The sequence below is a fragment of the Gracilinanus agilis genome, chromosome 5 (genome assembly GCF_016433145.1).
Source record: "Gracilinanus agilis isolate LMUSP501 chromosome 5, AgileGrace, whole genome shotgun sequence".
NCBI classification, from domain to species: Eukaryota; Metazoa; Chordata; class Mammalia; order Didelphimorphia; family Didelphidae; genus Gracilinanus; species Gracilinanus agilis.
In genome coordinates, this window is record NC_058134.1 from 237,076,143 (window position 1) to 237,100,182 (window position 24,040).

The following is a 24,040-nucleotide window of genomic DNA, read 5'->3' on the forward strand; positions in this document are numbered from 1 at the left end:
AACAGTTGTCCTCTGACAGCCCAAGATGAAGACAGCCCAAGCTGTCCTACACACCATTATAACATATCTTAGTCAGACCTATACTAGCAGTAGGAAATCTCCCCAAAGTTCATGAAAACAAGAGGGTGTGCAGAAGATTTTCCTGGCTGCAATGTTCTCCCTACTATAGTAGAAGTGGCTCCAACATTTTTTCTTAGCAGGAGAGAACAGTAAAACCTCGATTACCTAAAATCTTTGCAAAACCAGCTATTCTATTTAATTAAATGTTATGATAACATTTAGTTAAGTCAGGGTTAGTCAGAAAGTGTTTTTGTTTTAATTCTTATGGCTGAAGACCTCAAATGCTTACTTCTTTGCCTTATTAAGTAGCAGATAATAAATAGCAGATACCCTCTGCTAATTCAGAACTCTGGGATTCTGATTGATCATTTTCAACCCCAGTAGGCATGGGAGGTACTGAGCCACAGAGAGTTTAGATGTTTGGCCTGAATTCATTAACTCAATGACCACCTTGGACACCAATCTTTGCAACACAAGGAAATAAAGAATTAAAGCAGAAATGGTCTCTGGCTTCAGGGGGCTTATACTTCAATAGGTGTATGGGCATAATTAAAGGGTTTTAGCCATTTTATGTGTCATAGGCCCCACCCCTATGACAAAATTGGTGTATGACAGGAGTTGCCAACAGCTGGTGAAGGCCATAGACCTTTTCTCTGAAAAATTTTAGTTGAATAAAGCATAATAAACAGGATTGCAAGTAATTATATAATGAAATAGTTGTCAACATGTAAAAAAAACAAAACAAGGTTACAGCAAACCCTTGTCATAAATCTAATACAAGGTAAAAGGTAAAATGTGAAAATGTTGTGAGAGATACAAAGTGTTATGCAAATACAGAGGGAGAAATTACTCCAGAGTTTAGGGAATCAAAGAAGGCTTTATTGAAGACAAACCATTTGGGTTGGTTCTTTAAAGATTGAAAAGAATTAAACAGGTAAATTTAGGGGAGCAGTGGAAAGACTAGACCATATTCCTCAAAAAGGAAAGAGCACTTGCAAAGATCCAGGGTTTGGAAAGGTAGGGTTTTGTTTAGGCAAGAGTGAGTAATCTTAGTTTGCTTTAGGCATAGTTGGAGATTAGGCTATAAAGTTAAGTTAAGGTAATATTGTGAAAGGCTTTGAATGTCAGACTAAGAGATCTGAGCTCCCAAAGCAGAGGGTAATGGAGGGGTAGTACAAATGGGAATGGCTAGCAAGTTGTTTGAAATTCTAGATTGGAGTATTTTGAATAGATTTGGCTAAACTCATTTTCTTTGGGGAATTTTATTTGTATATTTTGTTGTTATATCACCTTCATTTCCAAATATATTCTTTCTCCTGCCCAGTGAACCTGTACTCTATAATGGGACAGGACAGGGCTGGGGGAGGAGAGGGAGAGTGGAGAAAAGCAGAACAGGAAAACTAACCAATATTTCAGTTGAATCTGACAGTATAAGCAATTTTCTTTGACCTTACTAGTCTTTCATCTTTCTTTGGGACCAACCTTGATCATTATAATTATACTGTTCAGTTTTGTTTTGTCTGCTTTGTTTTTTCCATTTTTGTTGCATTATATATATATTGTTTTCCTAGTTCTGATTATGTAATTTTTCATCAGTTCATGTGAGTTTTCCTATTCTCTGAATTCTTCATATTCATCATTTCTTATATTGCAATAATTATCCATTACATCTGTGTACCATAAGGTCTCAACATCATTGTCTCAAAGCCAATGGACATTTATTTTGTTTCTAGTAATTTGCTACCACACACACACAAACAATGCTGCTATAGGTATTTTGTTGTATATTGCATTTCCTCCTCCCCCTTCCCCCCCCAGTTTCCTTCTCATTTGATATATTCTTAGTAATGGGATCTCAGGGTCAGAGGATATAGATATTTTAGTCATTTTCTTTGTAGATTCCAGATTGCTTTTTAGAGTGTTTGGATCATTTGAAAACTACCAGTTGTATGTGGACATGACAATTTTTCTCTAACCCCTCCAACACTGCCCATTCCATCTTTTGTCTTCTTTACCAGTTTTCTAGGTCTGAGATGAAACCACAGATGTGTTTTGTTGTGCATATTTTCATAACCTGGAGCTTTAAACTTAGTGTTTTTATGGTGAAACAGGTATATTTGTCAGATAATAATTGGTGCCATTACACATATTCTTTATGACCAATTCAGAGGAAGGAAAGTGAAGTCCTAAGGTCTCTCCTTAACTACAGGAAAAATTGGCTGTGATAAGGGAGAGTGTGGTATATCACAATTGTTATGATGTGGTGTGGTGTGGTGTGTTGGTGGAGAAGAAGGATAATCTAAAGTTGGTAAAGCAACTGTAGAATTACATTTTACAAATTACGAAGCGGATGCCAAAAAATTCACTATAGAAAGAGGAAAGTGTAGCTCTCTCCTTAGCCCCCACCCCTTTTAGTTAAGTCTATTGGCTTATTTTTTCCCCATAATTTTTGCTTTGTAGTTGTAATCAGTAGTCAATAATAATAGTCAATAATCAAGCTCAAAGATGAATTTTACAGCTCTCTGCTAGAATGTTTATTTTGTGGGGAAAGATACATTATTTACATATATCTCTGGAGCTTAATGGTCATAAAGTAAACCTTTTCATCCAAATTAGACTTTTAACTTAATAAAATAAATAAAGTGTATGATGTTTTCTCATTGGCATTTGTTGTAAAATAATGAAGTAGTTTCATTTTTGAGATTTCTGTATTTTAAAAATTACTTTGGACTCGAGCAAAATTAAAATTACTGGCAGGTTTATGATTTATTTAAATAATTGAATGACAGATGTTTGCAGTAGAAAAGATAATACTGATTCCAGGTGTTCTACAGGTACATTTGAAAAGGTTAGATTCTGAAATAAGTTTAACATGAGAACAAGTAGTAAAATGGCCTTAAAGGACTTGTTTTTTTCCAACTCCATTAAAACACAATTTTTTAGGAATCTAAGATAAGTCCAATTTAGTTTAAAAACCTTATGTAATGTACTGTTATTAAGCTCATTTTTTAGAGCGTGTATTTCAGAGTGGAGGAATTTCATTATTGAATTGGATAGACTAAAGATACTCTTTCAGGCACCCTTTCTGTGGGATGTGCACCATCACCCCAGCACAGAGTTCTTTATTAGAAAGCCAGAGGAAAGTGGGAGCTGGGCTGCTTCCTTCCCCCTCACCAGGTGCACCTGAGGATATTTCTCATATCACCTGCCCCTTTAAAAGGTTCACTGTAGTGCTCTGGGCAACTCAAATTCTCTAGGATAAGTCGACAGATAAATTGCTAATCTCTATTGTTGAAGGGAATTTTCACCATAGCAATGTTTTATATCCATAAAATCATAGGTCCATATCCTGCCCTCCTTCCTCTATTCTCCCCTCCCCAAGAACCCCAAAACATACTATCTATTTTCATAGGATTTTTGTGGGAATAAAATGAGATAATGCATATCATTTGGCTTGTAAATCCTTAAATACTCAAATAGACTCAAATAGGGAGCTTCCTTCAATGAGGCAGATTATAAATCATCTATGCTTGCTTATTCTATTGCCTCTTGCCCACATCTTCCCCAAAGTTTGTCTGATGGAGTCCACTCAACCTACTAGAAATCTTCCTCACTTTCTGTTACATTTTCAGGGTCCCACTGGAGCAGTGTGGCCACTGATTTGGCATTCCTCACTCCTGTCAACTCTAAACTTGGGTCATGGTGCATCTCTAGTGCCTGTCCCAGATATGTTCACTGTTAGATAAAGTTTGTAGTCTATTCAGATGTATGATGAAATATAGGTTATAGACATTCTTTATCCACTTGGGCTTTCCTGTGTGAATGGACAGGCCATCTCCTTTGAATAATGATAGATTTCTTCCAAGATATATACCATGCCATGGTTTTTGTTATAGTCAATAGTGTTATATGCAAAAATCAGCTTTTTCAAGACTTTGCCATCTACAGGGAGTCCCCTCATTAAGAATACTAAATGATCTGATTGTATGATTAGGAGACCTTAGATCTTAGATTTATTCTTTACATCTGCCAGCTGATTGTCAGATAGTAAAAATATGGTCCATTGTTGAATATAGTTTGTGAAAACCTGCTTGTTCTGTACTAATATCTTCATTGAGGATGCCCTCAGTAGATGTATAGAGAGGACTCATAAAGATTTTATATAAATGGTAGAGTAAGCATTTAGGTCAATAGTTGTTGATGCTCTATCACTTTTTTTTTTTTTAAAGAATTAAGCTCCAAGAATTTTATCGCATCCTTGATATCTTCCTTCTTTGTATACCTTGTACATTGGTTACTCAGTACCCTCACAGTTTTACCATCTTAGCACTATTCTCCTCTATTGATACCAGTTGCTTTCCCCCATCTTTGTTGTCTTTAGTGCTATTTTTACATTTTTTGCAAGCACCTTGGAGACTGTCATGTTAGGGTTTTAGTACTGTCAGTCTGCTTTCCTTTGATGGGGGAAACTATTGTAATGACTTCTTTTCTATTTTCCTTTTGTTTGTAATCTTTTCTCTTTTTTTTACCTGTAAACACTTTTGGGCTAAATTTGTTTAACTTGGATACCTTGTCAACCTTTGTTTAGACTAGCTTTTTTCTTTATCAAATGATATTAGTTCTCCATCATCTTTCTTCCTGAGTTCTAAGTGTATTCCTAAATTTCTTGTGTTTACATTCTAATCTAGTGTTGAAGGCAAGGCAAGGTGCTTTCTCTCTCTTTGACAAGTTAAATGTTTGCTCATTAAGGTGTTTTCTAGACTCCTTTGGTATCCTTGTTGTACCAATCAAGGTGCTAGATGAAATTAGTAAAGTCGATGTCAGTGTAATTTCTGTTGTCTCCCATTTTTATTTTCAGTGGCTTTCTTAGACTTAAATCTTCTTAATTGTACATATTTCTTATTACTAAAGTTCTTGACTTATGCTTTTTTTTTTTTTAAAGTATTTCCCCCTCAATTTATACCTCCTTAAATTGGAAGTTAGGACAAGAAGGCACATTCCGTGTTTCAAGGCACATTGTAACTTAGGGGAATCCCATGAAGACAAGCAAGAACCAAAGGGTATAATATGAGAATGCCTATATTCTGAGTGGGAATAGAAATGATAAAGTGGAACAATTGATGAGATGTTCATGGGAATTCATGAGGATATTTTTAAAAAACATTAATATTTATTTTTTAGAAAAGTTAACATGTTTACATAATTCATGCTCTTACTTTCCCCTTCAGCCCCTGAGCTCCCTCCCCATACATGGCTGATGTGTATTTCCACTGGTTTTAATATGTGTCATTGATCAGGACCTATTTCTAAATTGTTGATAGTTGCATTGGTGTGGTAGTTTCGAGTCTACATCCCCAATCGTGTCCGCCTCAACCCATGTGTTCAAGCAGTTGTTTTTCTTCTGTTTCCACTCCTGTAGTTCTTCCTCTGAATGTGAGTAGTGTTCTTTTCCATAAGTCCCTTCATAAGGATATTTTGATGTATCAGTTAAGATAGCTTTGTGTCTAGCTAGCATCATGGTAATCTCTGGACTAAATGAAAGCTATCTTTTGCTTTGAAGAATGCAAAATTCCCCTATGGCTATTGACTACATTCTCATTCATTCTCTTTCTATGTGTCTCTCTCTCTTCCCCTTCTTTCTCTCTGTCTCTGTCTCTCTTTTTCTCTGTCTCTCTTCTCTCCCATTGTCCCCACTCCAATAATCACTTTCTTATGGATTAAGAAGTATTTGTTATTAGGGCCTCTTACATCTACACTTGTAATTGGGGTGGTTTGACCACTTCCAAAATCTAGCACTGTCTCTTTTGGAAATAGTACTTCCCTGCATTGTGGGCCTAGAAACTCCTTTTTTGAGGAGGAGTGACACCCCTTTTTTTAAAATGGTAGTCTTGTACTTTTTTCCCCCTGCTATAGGAAGATCATATATATTTGTTTAAACATCTCCTGATCTTCCTCCTAAAACTTGAGCATGCTTTCTTTTGAATAGAGATGTCAACAGTTTATTTTAAATATATAAATTATAAGAAAGAAGAGATAGAAGATAATTATGTAGAAGGAAAAGTGATTTCATAAATTGTAATACTGAAGAAACTTTGAATGAACTGAACACTAATTAAGTGTATTTTTCTGTGCAGGTATCATTTTGCCCCCTGGGATTCTGTCAAAGAGAGAAGTTGGTGGGAAATACTTCTGGAAAGAATACTAAAAAGTGGTAGGCTGAGCCAAATTTTGTTTTTACATGGTTGTCAGCTCATTAACCAAGATGGATGCTTTTGCCAACATTTTTCCTCCTGGTGGAGATACTGGACTGACGAGTTCACAATCAGAGTTCCAAAAAATGTTGATTGATGAGAGATTTCGATGTGAACATCACAAAACTAATTACCAGACTTTGAAAGCTGAACACACAAGGTAAATTACTTCAAATTTTAATGTTTTTCCTTTAATCTCAAGTATTAAAAGTGGTCACTGGAAGTTCATGTTATTTTGTTAAGTATAAATGATTGTTCTGGAATTGATGGCAAAATTCTCTTAATTTCTAGAATAAGACATTCAGGTTTATTTTATTTTCACTGCTGTCCTTTGTCTTTATGTCACATTCATTTCCAAACATACTGCCCTGCCCTGCAACTTTCCCACGTGCAGGGGGATGGAGGGAACAAAAATTTTTGTAACAAAAGATTTTTAAAAAGAAAGAAAAACAATTCAGCAAAACTGATCAATGCTTTGACCATTTTTGACACTAGATGAATATAGACAATATTTCACCCTCTTAGCCTCTCACCTCAGGAATGAATGAAGGGAAGAAGCTTCATTGCCTCATTTGGCTTTATTTTTTCAGCTCTTTGAGCTAAGATTGGCCATTCTAATTCAGAAACATTTATTTGTTTTTATTCCTTCCACTGACATTGCTATAATACACGTTGTCTTCCTGTTTCTACTAACTTCACTCAGTATCAATCTCCAGATATTTTCCTGGATTTCTCTGAATTCTTCATATTTATAACTTATTATGGCACAGTAATATTCTGTTGCATCTATGCATCATCTATGCCTGTTTCTTTAGCCATTCCCAACCAACAGGCATATACTTCATTTTTTATTTCTTTGCTACTACAAAGGGGGCTGTAATGATTAAACATAGTTTATATGGAAGCTTTATCTCTTTTTGTAACATCTTTGGTGCATCCTAGTATTGGAATCTTGGGGTCAAATGGTTTGGATATTTTAGTCATTTTCTTAGCATAACTCCAAATTGTTTTCTAGAAGGATTAGAATTGCAGTTCACAGCTCCACCAACAGTGTATTGAATACCCTGTCTTTCCATAGAATTTCTACCTGGCTTTTTTTTTTTTTTTTTTTTTTTTTTGCCAACATTGATAATTTTCTAGATGGGGAAGTAAAACTTTAAGATCGACTTTGATTTGTGTTTTTCTTAAATAGTAAGTGATTTGTTGTAATTTCTGTAGATTCAAAGATGCCAATGTCATCCACTGTCCCAGTTGTCCTGACTTTTGTCTTGTCACTGAACTTTCATTACTCTTTGAAGAGAGTGAGACTGATGACTTTGGGTCACTCACTGTCTTACTTTTAAATCCAATTCATGCACAAGCCAAGACATTGCTCTTGCAATGTCATTGGGCTTCTCAAAAAATGAAGGATGAACAAATGATTTGGAGTAGTCTCACATATGGTCGTTAAACATTTGTAGTTCTTTGGGAACTATGGGTTCTCAACCTTTGACTATTAATCCATTGAGGAATGGTTTTTGGCTTTATATATTTGTGTTAATACTGCCATATATCTTAGATAGCAGACCCTTATCAGAGGTATTTGGTGCAAATATTCTTCCTTCTATTCTTTCTTATTTCCTTCTATTACTTCTTGGGTTAAGGTTTTTAAAAGATTGCTTTTGTTCTTTTAAAATATTGGCCCTTAAATTTTTATCTTGTACATAGTTATGTTAAATGTCAAGTGTGTTTTGTCTTTTTTTCCTTCAATTTTTCTTGAAAAAGCTAAAAAATATAACTGTTTCAAAACATCTAGGTAATTGTAATATATTTTTCCTACGTGAAATTGTTTTGAAATTTAATTTATGGAATTAAGTTGGAAATTAAATGAAACCCAGTAGAAAAATTTTTTACCAGTTTAATAGAGTATTTGATACTTATAATTTTCTTCTGTAATGTTGTTTTGGCTGAACATAAAACAATGCCATCAGAAAGCCAGGAATATACTTAACATTGACTCCCAAGTCTTTTCTCCTCCTTTTTTAAAATCAGGTTACAGAATGAGTACATAAAGTCACAAAATGAGCTCAAGCAACTCTTAAGTGAAAAACAATCTCTTCAGGAAAAATTTCAGCTGCTTCTTGCTGAACTAAGAGGGGAATTAGTAGAAAAAACTAAAGAGTTAGAGGAATTGAAATTACAGGTGAGAAAACAGATTCAAGATATTTGCTACAAGTAATTAATTTTTTTTTCTTAGAGGCAAACTTGTCTATTTAAAAGCAATGTGGTAGCTTCACAAATGTAATAATTTATTTAAATATTTTTCCGTTGTATAATGGACCTTGATTCTGCACTTGATTCTCTTAGCACTCCTTAGTCAATATAATTGAGACTGGTTTTTTTTCTTCCCCAAAATGAGAGGGTGACAGAATCACTCTCATGTAACTTATTTCTAATTTACCAATACTTCCTTAGGAGATACCATGTGGTCAGGCAGTTGTCCTTAGTGTCAGGAAGACTGTTCTTTAAATCCTGCTCCTTAGATTTACTAACTTTGTGTTTGAAGGCAAGTCACTTAACTTCACAGTGCCTCTGACAACTCTCAGGAGACAGAGAGCCACAAATAAGTTGTTCAAATACATTGGTGGGAAGAAGCTTCTTCACCAGCAGTTAGTTCTCTCTCACATAGAAAACTGCAGGTTTTTACTAAAACAGGAACAAGATCTTCCCAAATTCAGGGAATAGCCCAGTATGAATTCATGAAAATTCTGAAGTAGAAGTGTTATAAATGCAATTATTTTCTAAGTAGATTAAGAGGAACTAGGCTGAAAAAGATTGGCAAGTAGTTATCCTTTTGGGAACTACTTTAATGAATATATAGGAATAATTTGCATTTTGCATACAGATGATAAGCTTATTACTTGTTAAAAGTTTTGGAGACAATTACTTTCTCTACTACTCCTTTTTATAGCTTATGTTATTTGTCTAGAAAATCTTAATCATAATGTAAAGGGTAAACAGCTAGATCTTATTAAATTACTATAAATATCAAATTAGTGATTCTTTCCATTTTATTATATTGATTTAGTAGGACTATAACCACACACACACACACACACACACACACATATATATTTGAAACTCTTTGCAGTTCAGTTCAACAAACATTGAATTGAATTTATTCAATTCTGTCTTCAATAAATTCCCTTATATTCTTGATCTTTTCAAAATTCTTTTGAAGCCAGTGCTCTCTTTAATAGAAACCTGGCTCTCTTGAGGATACAATCCATATCTGTTACAGCTTTCCTGTGGAGGCCATTTTCCCTGACTAAGAAGAACAGAAGGGGGAGTCAGCATATTCCTTGTTCTACATTCTTAGCTCTTCTGGGTTATCCATGTGTAGCTCTTTCTGTTTTAAAGTATTTTCCCGTTCATGCTACCTTCTTCCTGTCTTCATTGCTGACTTGTACTCAGTGATGTTAGTACCTGGACTAATCTTTCCCTTCACCCTATCCCATAATCATTATGGACTTGGAATTAGGAAGACTTGGATTTAAAACCAGACAGGAATACTTATAAAGTATGTGACTCTGGGCAAGTCATTCTTTAGACCTTAGTTTGTTTATCTGTAAAATGGAGATAAGAACACTTAACCCATAAGACTGAGATGATCTTAAAGTGTCATATGAATATAAACTATCAATATTATTGTCATCAGTCAACTTGTACTTTATAAGTGTGTGGTATGTGTCAGACTCTGGGAAGATTGAGATACCTAAATGAAATGGGTTGTGCCCTCTAGGAGCTTCTGTTTTATATTAGAGTCAACGTAGACACATGCAAAGATATAAAAATATGAGGTAGGGATTGTCCTAGTCCCTATGCAAAATGTACACTTGTTTAGTGCAAGGTAATTTTTGGGGAACAGCTGAGGGGATCAGGAAAATGAATAAAAATCTTGAGTTGACCTTTGTCATTAAACATTTTATTAAATGATTACTATCTGTAAAGTTCTGGGCATTCAAATAAAGGCAAAAAATAGTCTTTGCTCTTAGGAATTTAAAGTCTTAAAAGCAACATTGGAGACCACTGTGTATAAGATAAAGGAGAGATAATTAATAGAGAGAAAACACTAACATGAAACCTTTTTAGAGAAGATGGGCTTTTAACTGACCTTTGAAAGAAGCCCTAGAGGCCAAACAGCACAGGAGGAGGTAGAGACTTCTAGGCAACGGGGGGGGGGGGGGGGGGGCAGGAAGTCAAACTACTTCAAGAGATGAAGGGTTAAGTATGAGGAACAGCAAGAAGGCCAGTGTCATTGCAGAGTATACGGGCGTTTGGTGGCTGGGGAGTACAGCTTAAGAAGATTGGGAAGCTTGGGAGGGGGCAAGTTATAAAGAGCTTTGAATGCCAAACAGAATATTTTATATTTGATCCTGGAGGTAAGAGGGAACTATTGGAGTTTACTGAATACAGGGATGACATGTCAGATCTAGACTTCAGGAAGAGCAATTTGACAGCTGAGTTATTTTTAAACCTTTACATTAATTCTAAGATTGAAGAGTGGCAAGAGCTAAGCAACTGGGGTTAAATGACCTGCACAGTGTGACACAGCTAGGGGGTACCTAAGGTTGGATTTGAACCCAGGTCCTTCCAACCCCAGGTCTGACTTCCTATCTACTGTGCTACTTAGCTGTCCCTGAGTAGGGAGAGACTTGAGGCAGGGAGACTGAACAGAAAGCTGTTATAATAAGCAGTTCAGGTGTGAGGTAAAGCTAGACTAGGGGGATGGCAGTGTCGCAAGTAAGAAGAGGACTTATGTTAGGGGCATTACACTGCTAAAACTTCTAAGATTTGGCAACAGATTGGGTATAGGGAGAAAGGGTGAGAGAGTGAGAAGTTGTGATAACATCCAGGTTGTGACCTCAGATGACTAGATGAGGATGGTGATGCCCTTGCCAATAATAAGGAAGTTCAAAAATGGAAAAAAATTTTTGGGGGGGAGGGGATAATAAAATGGATTCAATTTGGAGCATGTTGAATTTTAGATGTCTATAGGACAGTATGAGGATAGAGTATGTGATTACAACACTGAGCCTTAGCCTCAGGAAGACCTGAGTTCACTCACATCTGGCCTCAGACACTTACTAGCTGTATCACCTGGGCAAGTAATTTAGTCATTTAACCCTGTTTGCCTCAGTTTCCTCATCTGTAATATGAGCCAGAGAAAGCAAACTTCTCCATTATTTTTGCCAAGAAAACTCCAAATGGTCATGAAGAGTCAGATGCAACTGAAACAACTGAACAACAATAACAATAGGATAGGAAACCCAATATGTCCAGTAGAAATTTAGAGATAAGAGACTGGAGATAAGGGCCAATTAAGTAGGTTTCATATATCTCTGATTGCATAAGGTGATCATTGAATACTTGGGAGTTGATGAGATTATCCAGTGAGATAATGTCAAGAGCCAGACAGAGTCTTGGGTATAACCTGGATGAAGATTCAGTAAAGGAAAAGGAGGAGTGTGGAACAGAACTGGGAGAGAAGAGGATGATTGGCAGCCAGATGGGCAGGGAGGATGAGGATTGCCAGAAAGCCATCAGTCACTTTGGAGAGAGCTAGATAGAAAGTTAAGAAGAATGAAAAGAAATGGAAGCACCAGTTTGAGACTGCTGACTTCCTCCTCCATGAACTTGTACCCACAGTTCCTTAATTTTCTTAACTCTTAGTAATTTCCTTCTCCCACCCCATATGGGTCTCAGGTCTTGGTCCCACTTGGGGCATTTCTTTTGGAGTTCTGCTTTCTTTGCTCTGATTCAGCTTCTATTCTTCCCCTTCTCCCACTATCTCTGGGGCTGTCATTTCAGGCTATTTCTCTTACTGGGTTCACTTTCCCTCTACACTCAGACTGACTCCATATAGTTTGTTGCTTTGATATATTTGTAGCCAGTACCAGTCAAATCCCTTGCTGGCTGATAGTCACTCTTATGACCAGCTGATCTGCATCCTGAGTAGAGGACTCCGTTTCAAGTCCTGCCACTGACAGTGGGACGTTAGACAAGTCATTTAATTTCCCTGGGCCTCAATCTTTCCTTATTTCTAAAATGAGAGTTAAACTATATTACTTTTAATGTGCTTTCCTGCTCTAGATTTGTGATTGTATGGTAAACCCCAAAAGGCAGTTTTTCTATACCTCTTCCTAGAATGCCTAGTGTTACTCATGAAATTGAACTCTTTTCCCCCACCGTAAATTTATTTTTTGTGACCATGATAGGGCTCTCACAGGTTACTTGTATTCTAAACTTCTTCATTCTCAAGGTCATTCTTCACTGCAGCTGTAGGAAATCCTTTTTATCTCCCTTTCAACCCTCTGTCTTCCTGTTCCCTTCTTTTGTAGATAACATAAACTATTACACACCCTCATACAGTCTTTTCTGCTACTCTCTCTTCATTGAAAGAGAAGTATTCCTATTCTTTATTAGGCTGTTCCTTCCTGCTTGTGATCCATTTCCTTTCTACTCTTTCATTCATTCATTCATTCATTTATTTACTTCCTTTTTTATTATCATGCAAAAACACACTTCCATATTGGTCATTGTCATAAGAGCAAAGTCATACCAAAACCCCAAAATAAAACCAAAAATACACTGATGTGAGAGATGACTCCAACAGTTCTTTCTCTGTCATAAATCTTCCAGGATTTTCCCAGATCATTGCATTGCTGAGAGTCTTCCTAGTCTTTTAGGACCTTGCTCCTTCAGTTTATTTTCTCTTTCCCCATGCATATTCAGTCTCTCTTCATTGGCTCCTGCCTGCCTGCTTAAAAACTTACTTAGGTCTTCTCAGTCTGAAAAAAAAAACTTTCCTTTGAGTCTTCTAACCAATCCAACTGTCATCTCATATCTCTCTTCACTTTTTCTGCTAAACTTCTAGGAAAATTCTTTATACTTAGTGCTTCTACTCTCTTAACTTCCTATACTCTCCTTAACTTGTGATTTGGCTTTTCCCCATCCTTTTCCTTACTGAAATTATTTTCTCTAAGGTCATATTTGGTTACTTATCAGCTTCATTGACCTTTTTTCCCCCAATCCTTGATTTGTTTTTAAGATTCGACATTATTGCCTTTATGCTAGTTGTTCTTTATTTCCTTTCTTTAGAGATAGCATATTCTTCCATTTCACTTTCTTCTTATCCCATCTCCTGTGTTGATTTCATATCATCATTCTGTTCTCTTAAGGTGGTTGCTACCAAAAGTTTTGTTGTTAATCCTCTTCACTTCCTGCACTTTTCCACTCTTATAATTTTAACTATTACTTCTATGCAGATGAATCACAAATCTCCATATTCAGAGCTCCCTTCAATTCTGGACTTCAGAACTATTTCTTCATCTGCCTGTAAAAAGTCTTGCAATGAATAGTCTACTTTTACTTCAAAGTCAATGTGTCTGTAACTAAGTTTATTGTCTTTTCTCTGTAAACCTTTTCCATTTTCTGAGTTTATTCTCAGAATGATACTACCATTCAGAACTTTGTATTGTCTTTACTTGGCCCTTTATGTCCATGTTGTTTTCAATTTCTGGTTGGTATTCTCTTATTACACTTTGTTCATAGGATTATAGAATTTAGAGCTAGAAGAGAACTTAGATGCCTTCCAATCTAACTCCTTTATTTTATTGAAAAGAAACTGAGGCCCATAGAAGTTGAATGACTTGCCAAAATTCAAATAAGTAACTAATAGCAGAGATCTGGTTTGAAAATAATTCCAAATCCAGAACTCTACACTAACATGTTTCAGTTATTTATGTACTTTGCTTATCCTTTTTACTAGAGCTTAATCCCCTTGAAAGATGCAATTGTCTTGTAGCCAATACCTCCCCCTGCTCTCTGTTCTATCTAGAATAACACTGCTTATAGGCCATTTGACTCCTGACTTTCCATAGATGATTATAACTAGGTCAGGAATAGCAGATTAAAATAGGACAAAAGGGGTGAGGGGGGGGCAGCTGGGTAGCTCAGTGGATTGAGAGCCAGACCTAGAGAAGTCCTAGGTTCCAATCTGATCTCAACCACTTCCTAGCTAGGTGACCCTGGGCAAGTCACTTAACCCCCATTGCCTAGTTCTTACCACTCTTCTGCCTTGGAACCAATATACAGTATTGCTTCTAAGACAGAAGATAATAGTTAAAAAAAAGAACAAAAGAGTGGTGGCTAGTAAATATTGAAATATTTAATAAGTACTTATGAATGAATGAATGAATGAGTAATGTATTCTTTTATAGATATCTCAGGAGTGGTATTGAGAAGGGCAAGATCTTTTTTCCAGTCATTTTAAATAATCAGCTTTTCCAGTTCAGTTATTAGTTTTATCCAGTAGGCCAAGTTATTGCATGATTATGACTGGATTTTCATCAGAAAATAATGAAATTCACTTTCTCTGTTCACCATAGTAGCCTTAATTGCCATCTTTTGCCATGTTGTTCCCAGGAACTACTTAAACAGCAGTGATTGGTTGTTATTAAGCCATGTCCACTGAGTTTTTGTCAGCTCTCAAAGTATGAAATTAGAGTGTTTAATGTACTGTGTTGTCAAATTTCCTCACTATTGATGCCATGATTAGAATTAAATTAGCAATACTATGAAAACTTTGGTAGATCCAGTCCTATATATTTTATGTCAAATGGAGTTACTCATATCTTATATACTTGAAAAGAAGGACTGGACCCAGTGATTTTTTTTTTAACGGATGTATCTAACCTGTATCCCTGATTTGATGAATTTGAAATTTAGAAAGAACTTAATTTCAGTTTTCCTGACTTAATATTTAGGGCTTTTTCTACATATTAGGTATTAACACCGCAAAAACTGGAATTATTAAGAACCCAAATACAACAAGAATTAGAAACTCCAATGAGAGAACGTTTTCGAAATCTAGATGAAGTAAGTAAATACTGGTATCAAAAACCAGTTATTTTCATGTGGTGATATATTACTGTGGAAAGTTGACTTAAATATAGGAACTTTCATTTGACATGTATTCTAGTGAAGACATTATGACTACAAAGTAATTTAAAAAAATAATATTTTTTAACTGAACTTCAGTATTTTAGAGTCATGACTAGAATAATCTCACAAAGTGAACATTAATTATGACTTATGATGTAGATAGTAGAGAAAACTTCAATATATTTAAGATGTGACTAATTTTGTAATAAACACGCTAGAACTAGAATTTAAATGAATGTCTCAAATTAATCACCTTTGGAGGGACAAAATATTATTCCACTGTTAATACTATTGCTTAAATTTGTTTAGTATTTTTGAAACTCATATTTTGAAATTGCCCTTAGGGATTAGAATATATTCTCTTGATTATCCTTAATAGTGACAAAAATTCACCTGTTAGAGTGGATTTAATATTTAGAAACAGACTAAAGACATTAAGAGCAAGCTTGATGAATAAGATGGGTGATCAAGTTAGATAAGATCAGTTTTGGTCCAAATGAAAGTATGACTAATAAGCAATGAAATTCATTTTCTTGCGTAGCTTGTAAACTGGATCTAAATTGAAGATTCTGATCCTTCTTGGGTTTGTATTTTGGAGGTTTGCTCTCTCATTAATTCTTTTTCTCATACATTTTTGAGTTGATGGCTCTCCTGCATCTCTGCTGCCTTATAACTAAGATTAGCTTGTTAATTCTAACACCCAGCAATTTCCATAAAGTGTTAGGAGGCTCTGAACAACTCAGACGCCTTATTAGACACGGGTTTTAGTTGGATTTGAATGATTGACTTTTCAAGACAATATGTTTAGTTCAGTTAATCTACTATTGTAATTTTTATGTTTTTTTTTTTTGCTAAACATTAAAGAAGTCCTCATTGCTTTTCATTTATTTTTTCTACTTTAAAGGTATTGTTATTTCTTGATCATATTTTCTTTTGATCAGATTCATAATATTGCATATTTTCTTCTATATACTTATATGAGAGTAGTTTGTTATATTTTGAAGTGTTATTTCATGAAGTTTAAATATCAGAATGTTTTCTATAGGGAAGCATTCTATTTTCTCATGAAAGCCAATGAAGAAGATTTCCCTTTTTACTGAATATGCATCTTTCTACAAATGTACTGAATATATACCATCTCATTCTTGCTTTATAGAGTCATCTTTGTTTTATTGTGGAGTTTTTTTTAATAGCATGTATGTGATGTTTGTAGTGAATACAAAAGGAATATTTTATATTCATTTGAATTAACAATATTTTCTGTCTTCTAATTTAGGAGGTAGAAAAATATAGAGCTGAATATAACAAGCTACGCTATGAACATACTTTTCTCAAATCAGAATTTGAACACCAGAAAGAGGAGTATATGCGAATTTTGGAAGAGATGAAAATAAAATATGAAGCAGAGGTGGGCATATTTCACTTGTCTTTTATTCCATTTTTTTAGTAATTTAATTATTCTGGAAAAAGTTGCATTTTTCCCCCTAAATTCCTCATTTATAAAGTCAGTTTTTGTATCATTTGGATCTGTCTTTTATTTGAAAAAAAACCAACATCATCATTTTGTTAATTCATTAGATTTTCAATGTGCAAAAAGATTAAACTACTTCCTTTATTTTGGCCCCTTCTTGAATGAAAAACATGAAAGCATTGTTATTTATTTTTAGTTAAGCAAATTCAATTTTATTTCAATAGATATTAAACATTTGCTGTATATACTGGGCTAGGTCCTGGGGATACTAGTGAAATGATCACCACCCTCCCTCCTAAGACCTTACATTGTATTGCTGAAATAGAATTGTAATAGAATGAGAAGAATCCCCCTAATGAAATTTTAACAAGTACTATTTACTTTGATGAAGTTAGCTTATTCTTTATTAAAGAGTAGATAAAATAGCTGACCCTTTTGATTCTTGACATCTTTTTAATTGTGTTTTGGGGTATTTTTTATTGAACCAGGAATGATGGACTTTAAAAAAGTGGTTTTGCTGTAAATTTAGTTCTTTTAAAAAATATTAAAGTGTTACTTGTAAATTTTTTCTCAAGAAATATACATTTAAATGTTCAAAAACAATTCCTAATTTAGATGTATAAAAATAACAGTATGATCCCAGCAACAGACTGTATCTCCTTTCTTAGAACCAGCCATCTTAGCAAATACAGAGAGGCTTATCACCAGTTGACTGGCCATTGGGTGATTCTTTGACCCTTGCTCTCCATAAAAAAATTCAAAATAATTGTGCGCTCTCTTTAAAAATAAAATTCATTTTTAAATTCCTCTCCTTTCCTAAATCCCCTTCTTCCTTCCATTAAAAAAAAAAAGAATGACATTCCTTTTAAGAAATAGTCAGGCAAAACAAATCCATACATTGACTGCAAAAGATACATCTCTTCTTTTCTCCCCCTCAGATCCTCCTCCTTTTTGTCCCAAGTGTCTTTCTTTTCCCCTCTTGCTTTTTTTCTTTCACTTAAGATAATCAACATAGGAAAAAAAAAACATTTTTAGACTTTCTTTCTTATGAAACGAATGTTCTGAGCAAATACTTGTTTCTCTCCCATTAGATAATGAACATTTCTTTATTGTATCGTCCCTTTCATTTGCTCCTGCGATTGTAGTTGCCTTTCTAGATGTTGATGTTTCAGAGGTTACATTCAGTTTTGGTCTTTTCATTAGGAATGCTTCAAATTCCTCTGTTTCATTAAAGGTCCATTTTTGTTCCCTTTAGGATTTTACTCAATTGTTCTTGGATACAAGTCTTTATCTTTTGACTTATTCCAAACTGTTCCATGGTTTATAGTGTTGACTGCCAAGGCTTGTATGCTATTAACTTTAACTGTTCCTTGTTTTTTGAACTCTTTCTTTCTATCTTCTTGAATTATTTTTTCTTTGACCTATAAGCTTCCTCTTGACGAGGATGTCAAGGTTTTGGGTATGTTGTTTTTTTTTTTTAAGAGAATTTTTCATTTTAGAGTTTCAGGAGATAATTGATGGAAGCTGTTTTCATTTTGCTCTCTAGTTCTGTGAGAGCTGAGCATTTTTCATTTATAATATCTTAGAAAACTGTATTCAAACTTTTTCTTTTTACCCTTGGTTTTCTGGTAATCTGGTGATCCTTTTTTAGTTGGGTGATTTTTTTGTTTTAATGTTAGTGTCTTTTTTTAAAAAATATTAATGTTTTGAATTTTCCTTCTTGATTTGAGACTTCTTGTCCGGGTATGGTTTCACTTATTCCTGTCCGCTTGGTTGGGATAGTATTCTCTTGTTTATTTTGTTTTCATTGCCAGAAGTCCTGTTGCTTCCCTTCCCCTATGCTGGTGTGTCCTGTGCAAAATGTGCTGGTAAGTTACAGAATGTTGAGCTCTTCCTGGTTGTCAAGGGATGCTCAGTTCTTTAACTTTAAGCTTCCAAATCTCCTAGCCCTTTCAGACTGGTTTCTTTCTTTCCTAGTAATATCCCTATCTGGGTGCTTTAACCACCCTAGGACCTCTTGGCTGTAGCATTATCTGTTCTATTGGTAGGTGTGCTTGATGGACCATGGGGCTTATAATTGCCTGCAAACTACATGATCCTGAGGGTGCATGTCTCCTCACTCTGTACCTCTAGAAGAGATCCTTTCTTATGCCTAAAGGTTTCTAAATGTCCCCTTTGTTGACCTAGGCTAGACAAAGATACTTGCCATAGTTCCTAGTCATTATTTGATCTGATCCTCTTTTGTATGTTCTGGAGTACATGTATGGGAATTAGGCTACTCTGCTACTGATCACTTCCTCATCCTGACCTGAACCTCAAGACTTTATGCTCTTTTTTCTTGAGGATAATACTTATGACATGAATCACAAAGTTTTGGTTATGGAAAATACTGATTTACCAATACGGCAAATCAAACAACCACATCTTGATAGATTAATGATATACGAATCACTTATAAATCAACTGTGTACAGATAGACCATTCATTTGTTAGATACACATTCAAAATCATTACCAATAAGGAGAAGAAAATTAAAAATGAGAATCCATGTTAAGTAATTGTGACATTTCTCTCCACATTTTTTTCAATAAACTCTTGAAGTTTAAAAATGGAAAACGATTAAAAGTAGACATTGACTTTAACAATCACCACTTGCCAATTTAACTGATGCAAAACAGCTACCATAATGAAGTGCATCAAAAGGCTATAGGATTCATAAACTTTTTTGTGTTGTAGACTCCTAAATGTATATATTAAAACACATAGTATTTTGAAGGAAACCAATTTTGTTGAAATACAGAAATAAAAATGTATATATATATATATATTATACATGTATGTGTATGTGTGTACATAGGTGTGTATTTTTTTTTTTAACTCTTCCATATTAGAATCACTACTGTGTTCTTGGTTCTAAGGCAGAAGGGTGGTAAGGGCTAGGCAGTGGGGACTAAATGACTTGTCCAGGATCTCAACTAGGAAGTATCTTAGATCAGATCTGAATCTAAGACCTCTTATCTCTTGGCCTGGCTTTCAATCCCTTGCACGACCTAACTGCCCTCCCCAGTTTTTTTTTTAAGTTCCTGAACTCCATGTTAAGATTTCCAGCTCTACATAAAACCATAAAACTCTTGATCTCCTTTGCCAAGCAGAGAGGCATGCAGCTAATACTATTACTAGTTTAGAATATAAATTCCTTTGTAAAATGGTACAGAAGAAACCTGGGAGGACTTCTATGAACTGAGTTAAGAGAAGGAAGCAGAAATAGAACAACTTATATATATTGATCCTAACATTGTGAAGAACATTAACTCCTGATCAGTGCCACATCCAGTTTTATCTCAGGGAGGCTGATGATCAACTTCTTGGTAAAGATGAGTTGTGGATAATAGTATGAGATATACATTTTCAAATGATACTGGTATAATCCTTTTTTTTTTTTTTTGGCTTGATTATATTTATTTGTTATAAGGGATAGCTTTTATTGGGGGAGGAAAATGTTATGGAAGAATATAGGGGTAGCAAAAAAAAAAGGGAAGCATCAATTAAACATAAAAATATATAGAAGAGGACAGAATAAAGGCCAGAGTGGGACACAGACAAGGAGGGCAACATTAGTACTAACATGTTAAAGTTGATCTGTGTTTTTAAGAGAACTTACTGATCATAGCATATTCATGATTTCATACATAATCTACTATTTCTGTCCTTTGGACATGATCGTGTTTGATGACTGTCAATTATATTATGGAAATATTAATTTAAAAAATGTAGAAGACAGGGGTAGAAAATTATAAGTAGCATTTTCTCATAAACCAAGGAGAAACAGTAGAGAACAAATTAAGTTTGTAGAAAGCATGATGTTGTGGGTCAGTCTAATCTAGGCTAGTCTAATAATTCAGGCTCAAGGTTTAAGCTATAGAAAGGCAATGTGTATCATGAGATGTAATTAAAACCAATTTTTAGTATGAAATTGAACAGTTTAAAAGAATACAAAATTAAAGATGAAACACTACTTTCTCTTTCCTTCACAGTCCAACCAGCAGCCAGCCAGCTAAATCAGGAAGGCATTTCTCAGAAGTCAGCAAGGGTACTGGGAACCTTTGGACAGCATTTCCCTCCAGATTGGGCCTCTTATAATTGAAAGAAATGGGTGGGTGGGAGGAGCAAATTGGGTTTTCACCCCTTTAATGGGTCAGCCTAATTTACCAGTCTGAGAGTAGGGTTCTCAAATTTTGTGGTCTCAAGACTCCTTTTTACTCATAAAAATTATTGAGCCCCCCACCCCCTGCCTCTTTTTTTTATATGGAATATGTCTAATAATATTTACTACATTAGAAATTAAAATGTTTAGTGTTATAAAAGTCATTTTGACCTCAAGCCCCCATGCCCAAAGGGTCCTCAGAAAGGTACTTTGAGAACTACTCTAGAGTTCTATGCCACTGTGCAGGGCAACCATGGAAAAAAAGAAAAGGGAAGAGTTGAGGGTATAAGGACAAAAAGATAGTAGTGGTGGTGATGGTGCTAGTGGATGTTAAAGAGAAGGTAGCAGACCAAATAAAACTACCCTGGCCAGTGTGTGGGCATGCAGCCAGACCCTCTTCAGTAATGGTACCCTTGCTGCTTACCCAAAATCAGCCTGCTCCTACTACATATGAGAACGCCAGTTAAACTGGATTATTTTGAGAATATTTAAGGATGGAATTTTTTTCCTCCATTTTCCCTGGAGTTTTCTTTTTTCATTTTTAAAAATTTTATTTTGAATATTTTCCCATAGTTACATATTTCATGTTCTTTCCCTTTCCCCCAAACTCCCTTAACCCCCCCCTTAGCCGATACACAATTTCACTGGGTTTTACATGTATCATTGATCAAGACCTAATTCCATATTATTAATAGTTGGACTAGAGTTATCATTTAGAGTCTACATCCCCAATCATATCCCCATTAGCCCATATGTTCAAGCAGTTGTTTTTCTTCTGTATTTCTCCTCCCACAGTTCTTCCTCTGAATGTGGCTAGTTTTCTTTCTCATAAATCCCTCAGCCTTGCTCTGGATCATTGCATTGCTGCTAGTAGAGAAGTCTATTACGTTCGATTGTGCCACAGTGTATAAGGTTTTCCTGGTTCTGCTCCCTTCACTTTGCATCAATTTCTGGAGGTCTTTCCAGTTCTTTATTCCTTTGAGCACAATAGTATTCCATCACCTGTTGATACCACGATTTGTTCAGCCATTCCCCAATCGAAGGACATTCTCTCATTTTCCAATTTTTTGCCACCACAAAGAGCACAGCTATAAATATTTTTGTACAAATCTTTTTCCTTATTATCCCTTTGGAGTATAATCCAAGCAGTGGTATGGCTGGATCAAAAGGTAGATAGTCTTTTAAAACCCTTTAAGCATAGTTCCAAATTGCCATCCAGAATGGTTGGATCAGTTCACAATAAGGATGGAAATTGAAAGAAAACAAAAAGCAGATGAAAAATAGAAAATATCTGCCTTTATTATTTTTTAAACAAATTATTTTCTCCATCTTTGGAAGAGTAGCTATAATATTTAACATCACTGCCTTTATGTGCTATAAGACCAGATAAAAATAAAACTGAAAGAAGGATTGAGAAATAACCAGATTGCATTAAGTCAGTCCATCAACAAACATTTATTAAGTAAATCCTGTATGTATCTCACTATGCTTAATGCAAAGAAAGGTAAAAACATAGGCTCTGCCCTCAAGGATCATACATTCTAATGAGACCAATTATTTACAGAAGACATCTTGGCTTTGAGGATCTTGAGAAATCAGTTCTTAATTTATATGAAATGTAGGTGAATATTCAGTGTGTATAAAAAGTTCTGATCATTATTCCACAAAAAGATGAGGAAGAAAGTATCAGTAACTGTTAACCTGTATGTGTTTTATCTTATCTCTACAAAATATTTATGAGTGTAACTTATATGTACATTAAGGCTATCCTGATAGAGATGTAAGAAGGGAATGGACAAACATTAAAAATGAGTGATAGACATCTTTTATTTTTATACCACCTTAATGTATATGTTATTCTTTATTCTCCATCTAGGGAACCAATCCCTATAACTAAGAATTAAAAAGAGAGGAAACCAAAACTAGTTCAGCATACCTAGTTAGCATTTCAGCCAACTTTGACATTGTATATATAGTCTTCCACACCCATTGCCCCCCTCTTATGTAAAGAAGGATTGAAGATACATTCTGTTTTCCTTTAGTTGGGGCCAACCTTGGTCATTATAATACATAGCATTCAGTTTTGATTTTTCTTATTGTTCTTGCCATTTATATTATATGTATTTGTTTTTCTGGTTCTATTTATTTAATTCTGAACTATTGCCTATTGGAATTTGAGTAAATTATTATTTTTGAAGAATCTGCATTTTACATATCTTTTTAGGTTTTTAAGGATTAAACTTTTTATTTATAACACAAAAGTGTTTTTATTAAGTCCAGATTTATTCCTTTAGTGTCCTCCTATCATTTTTAATAATATATTCTCTTTTAACCTGTATAATACAAATACATATTTGTGTGGTTCAGTCATTTTGATTCATGTTTCTTGGTAAAAATGTTGGAGTGGTTTGCCATTTCCATCTCTAGCTTGTTTTACAGAGGACAAAATTGAAGCAAATAGGGTTAAGTAACTTGTCCAGGGTCATATAGCTAAAATATGTCTGAGGCTAGATTTAATCTTAGGAAGATGAGGCCTGGCACTGTGCTACCAACTGCCCACAAAAATATATACATTACAAAACATTCAGGAATATCAGTGTTCTGTACCTTGTTGTCATATTGCTATTTGCAGTGCTAATATGGTTGCTTTGACCAACCTTAATAATTGGCCTATTCTAATTAAAATCATAATGAGGAGGTATAAAGTTTAAACAGCACCACTGTCTTTACACATTAAGTAGTTTGCATACTGGAATTTAAAATTTATAGTACCCAAATATTCTCCTGATAACCAGATGCTATTCAAGAACTCAGTAGATCTGATATATAGTGTGGAGAGGTATCATGAAGACCTTCATCTTCATATCACTTTGCTTTGAAACTGACTAATGATCTGTAAAATGAGAGGGCTGGACTAGGTGATTTTTTCATCTTTTTCTAAGTTTTAGTTTTTATTAACATATTTTCTTATTTCATGACATCTATTTTCAAATATATCTCTCTTCCTTTCCCTACTCAACCAGCCAGCCCTTGTAACATAGAATAAAAAAGGGGCAGAAAACAACTCAG

The 24,040-nt window shown here is 34.8% G+C and overlaps 1 protein-coding gene across 5 annotated transcripts in view; it reads left to right on the plus strand.

Annotated features, from left to right (window-relative positions):
* The first annotated feature begins 6,298 nt into the window (after window positions 1–6,298).
* Window positions 6,299–24,040, plus strand: part of CEP83 (centrosomal protein 83) — an 82,841-nt gene continuing 65,099 nt past the window's right edge. For 2 of the 5 annotated variants that reach the window (XM_044677772.1, XM_044677773.1), the window contains exons 1-4: window positions 6,299–6,471; window positions 8,343–8,493; window positions 15,138–15,230; window positions 16,573–16,704. In XM_044677772.1, coding sequence (XP_044533707.1) covers window positions 6,299–6,471; window positions 8,343–8,493; window positions 15,138–15,230; window positions 16,573–16,704 — 549 coding nt within the window. The remainder of the gene's footprint in view (window positions 6,472–8,342; window positions 8,494–15,137; window positions 15,231–16,572; window positions 16,705–24,040) is intronic. The other 3 variants (XM_044677775.1, XM_044677774.1, XM_044677776.1) reach the window with 3 other exon arrangements.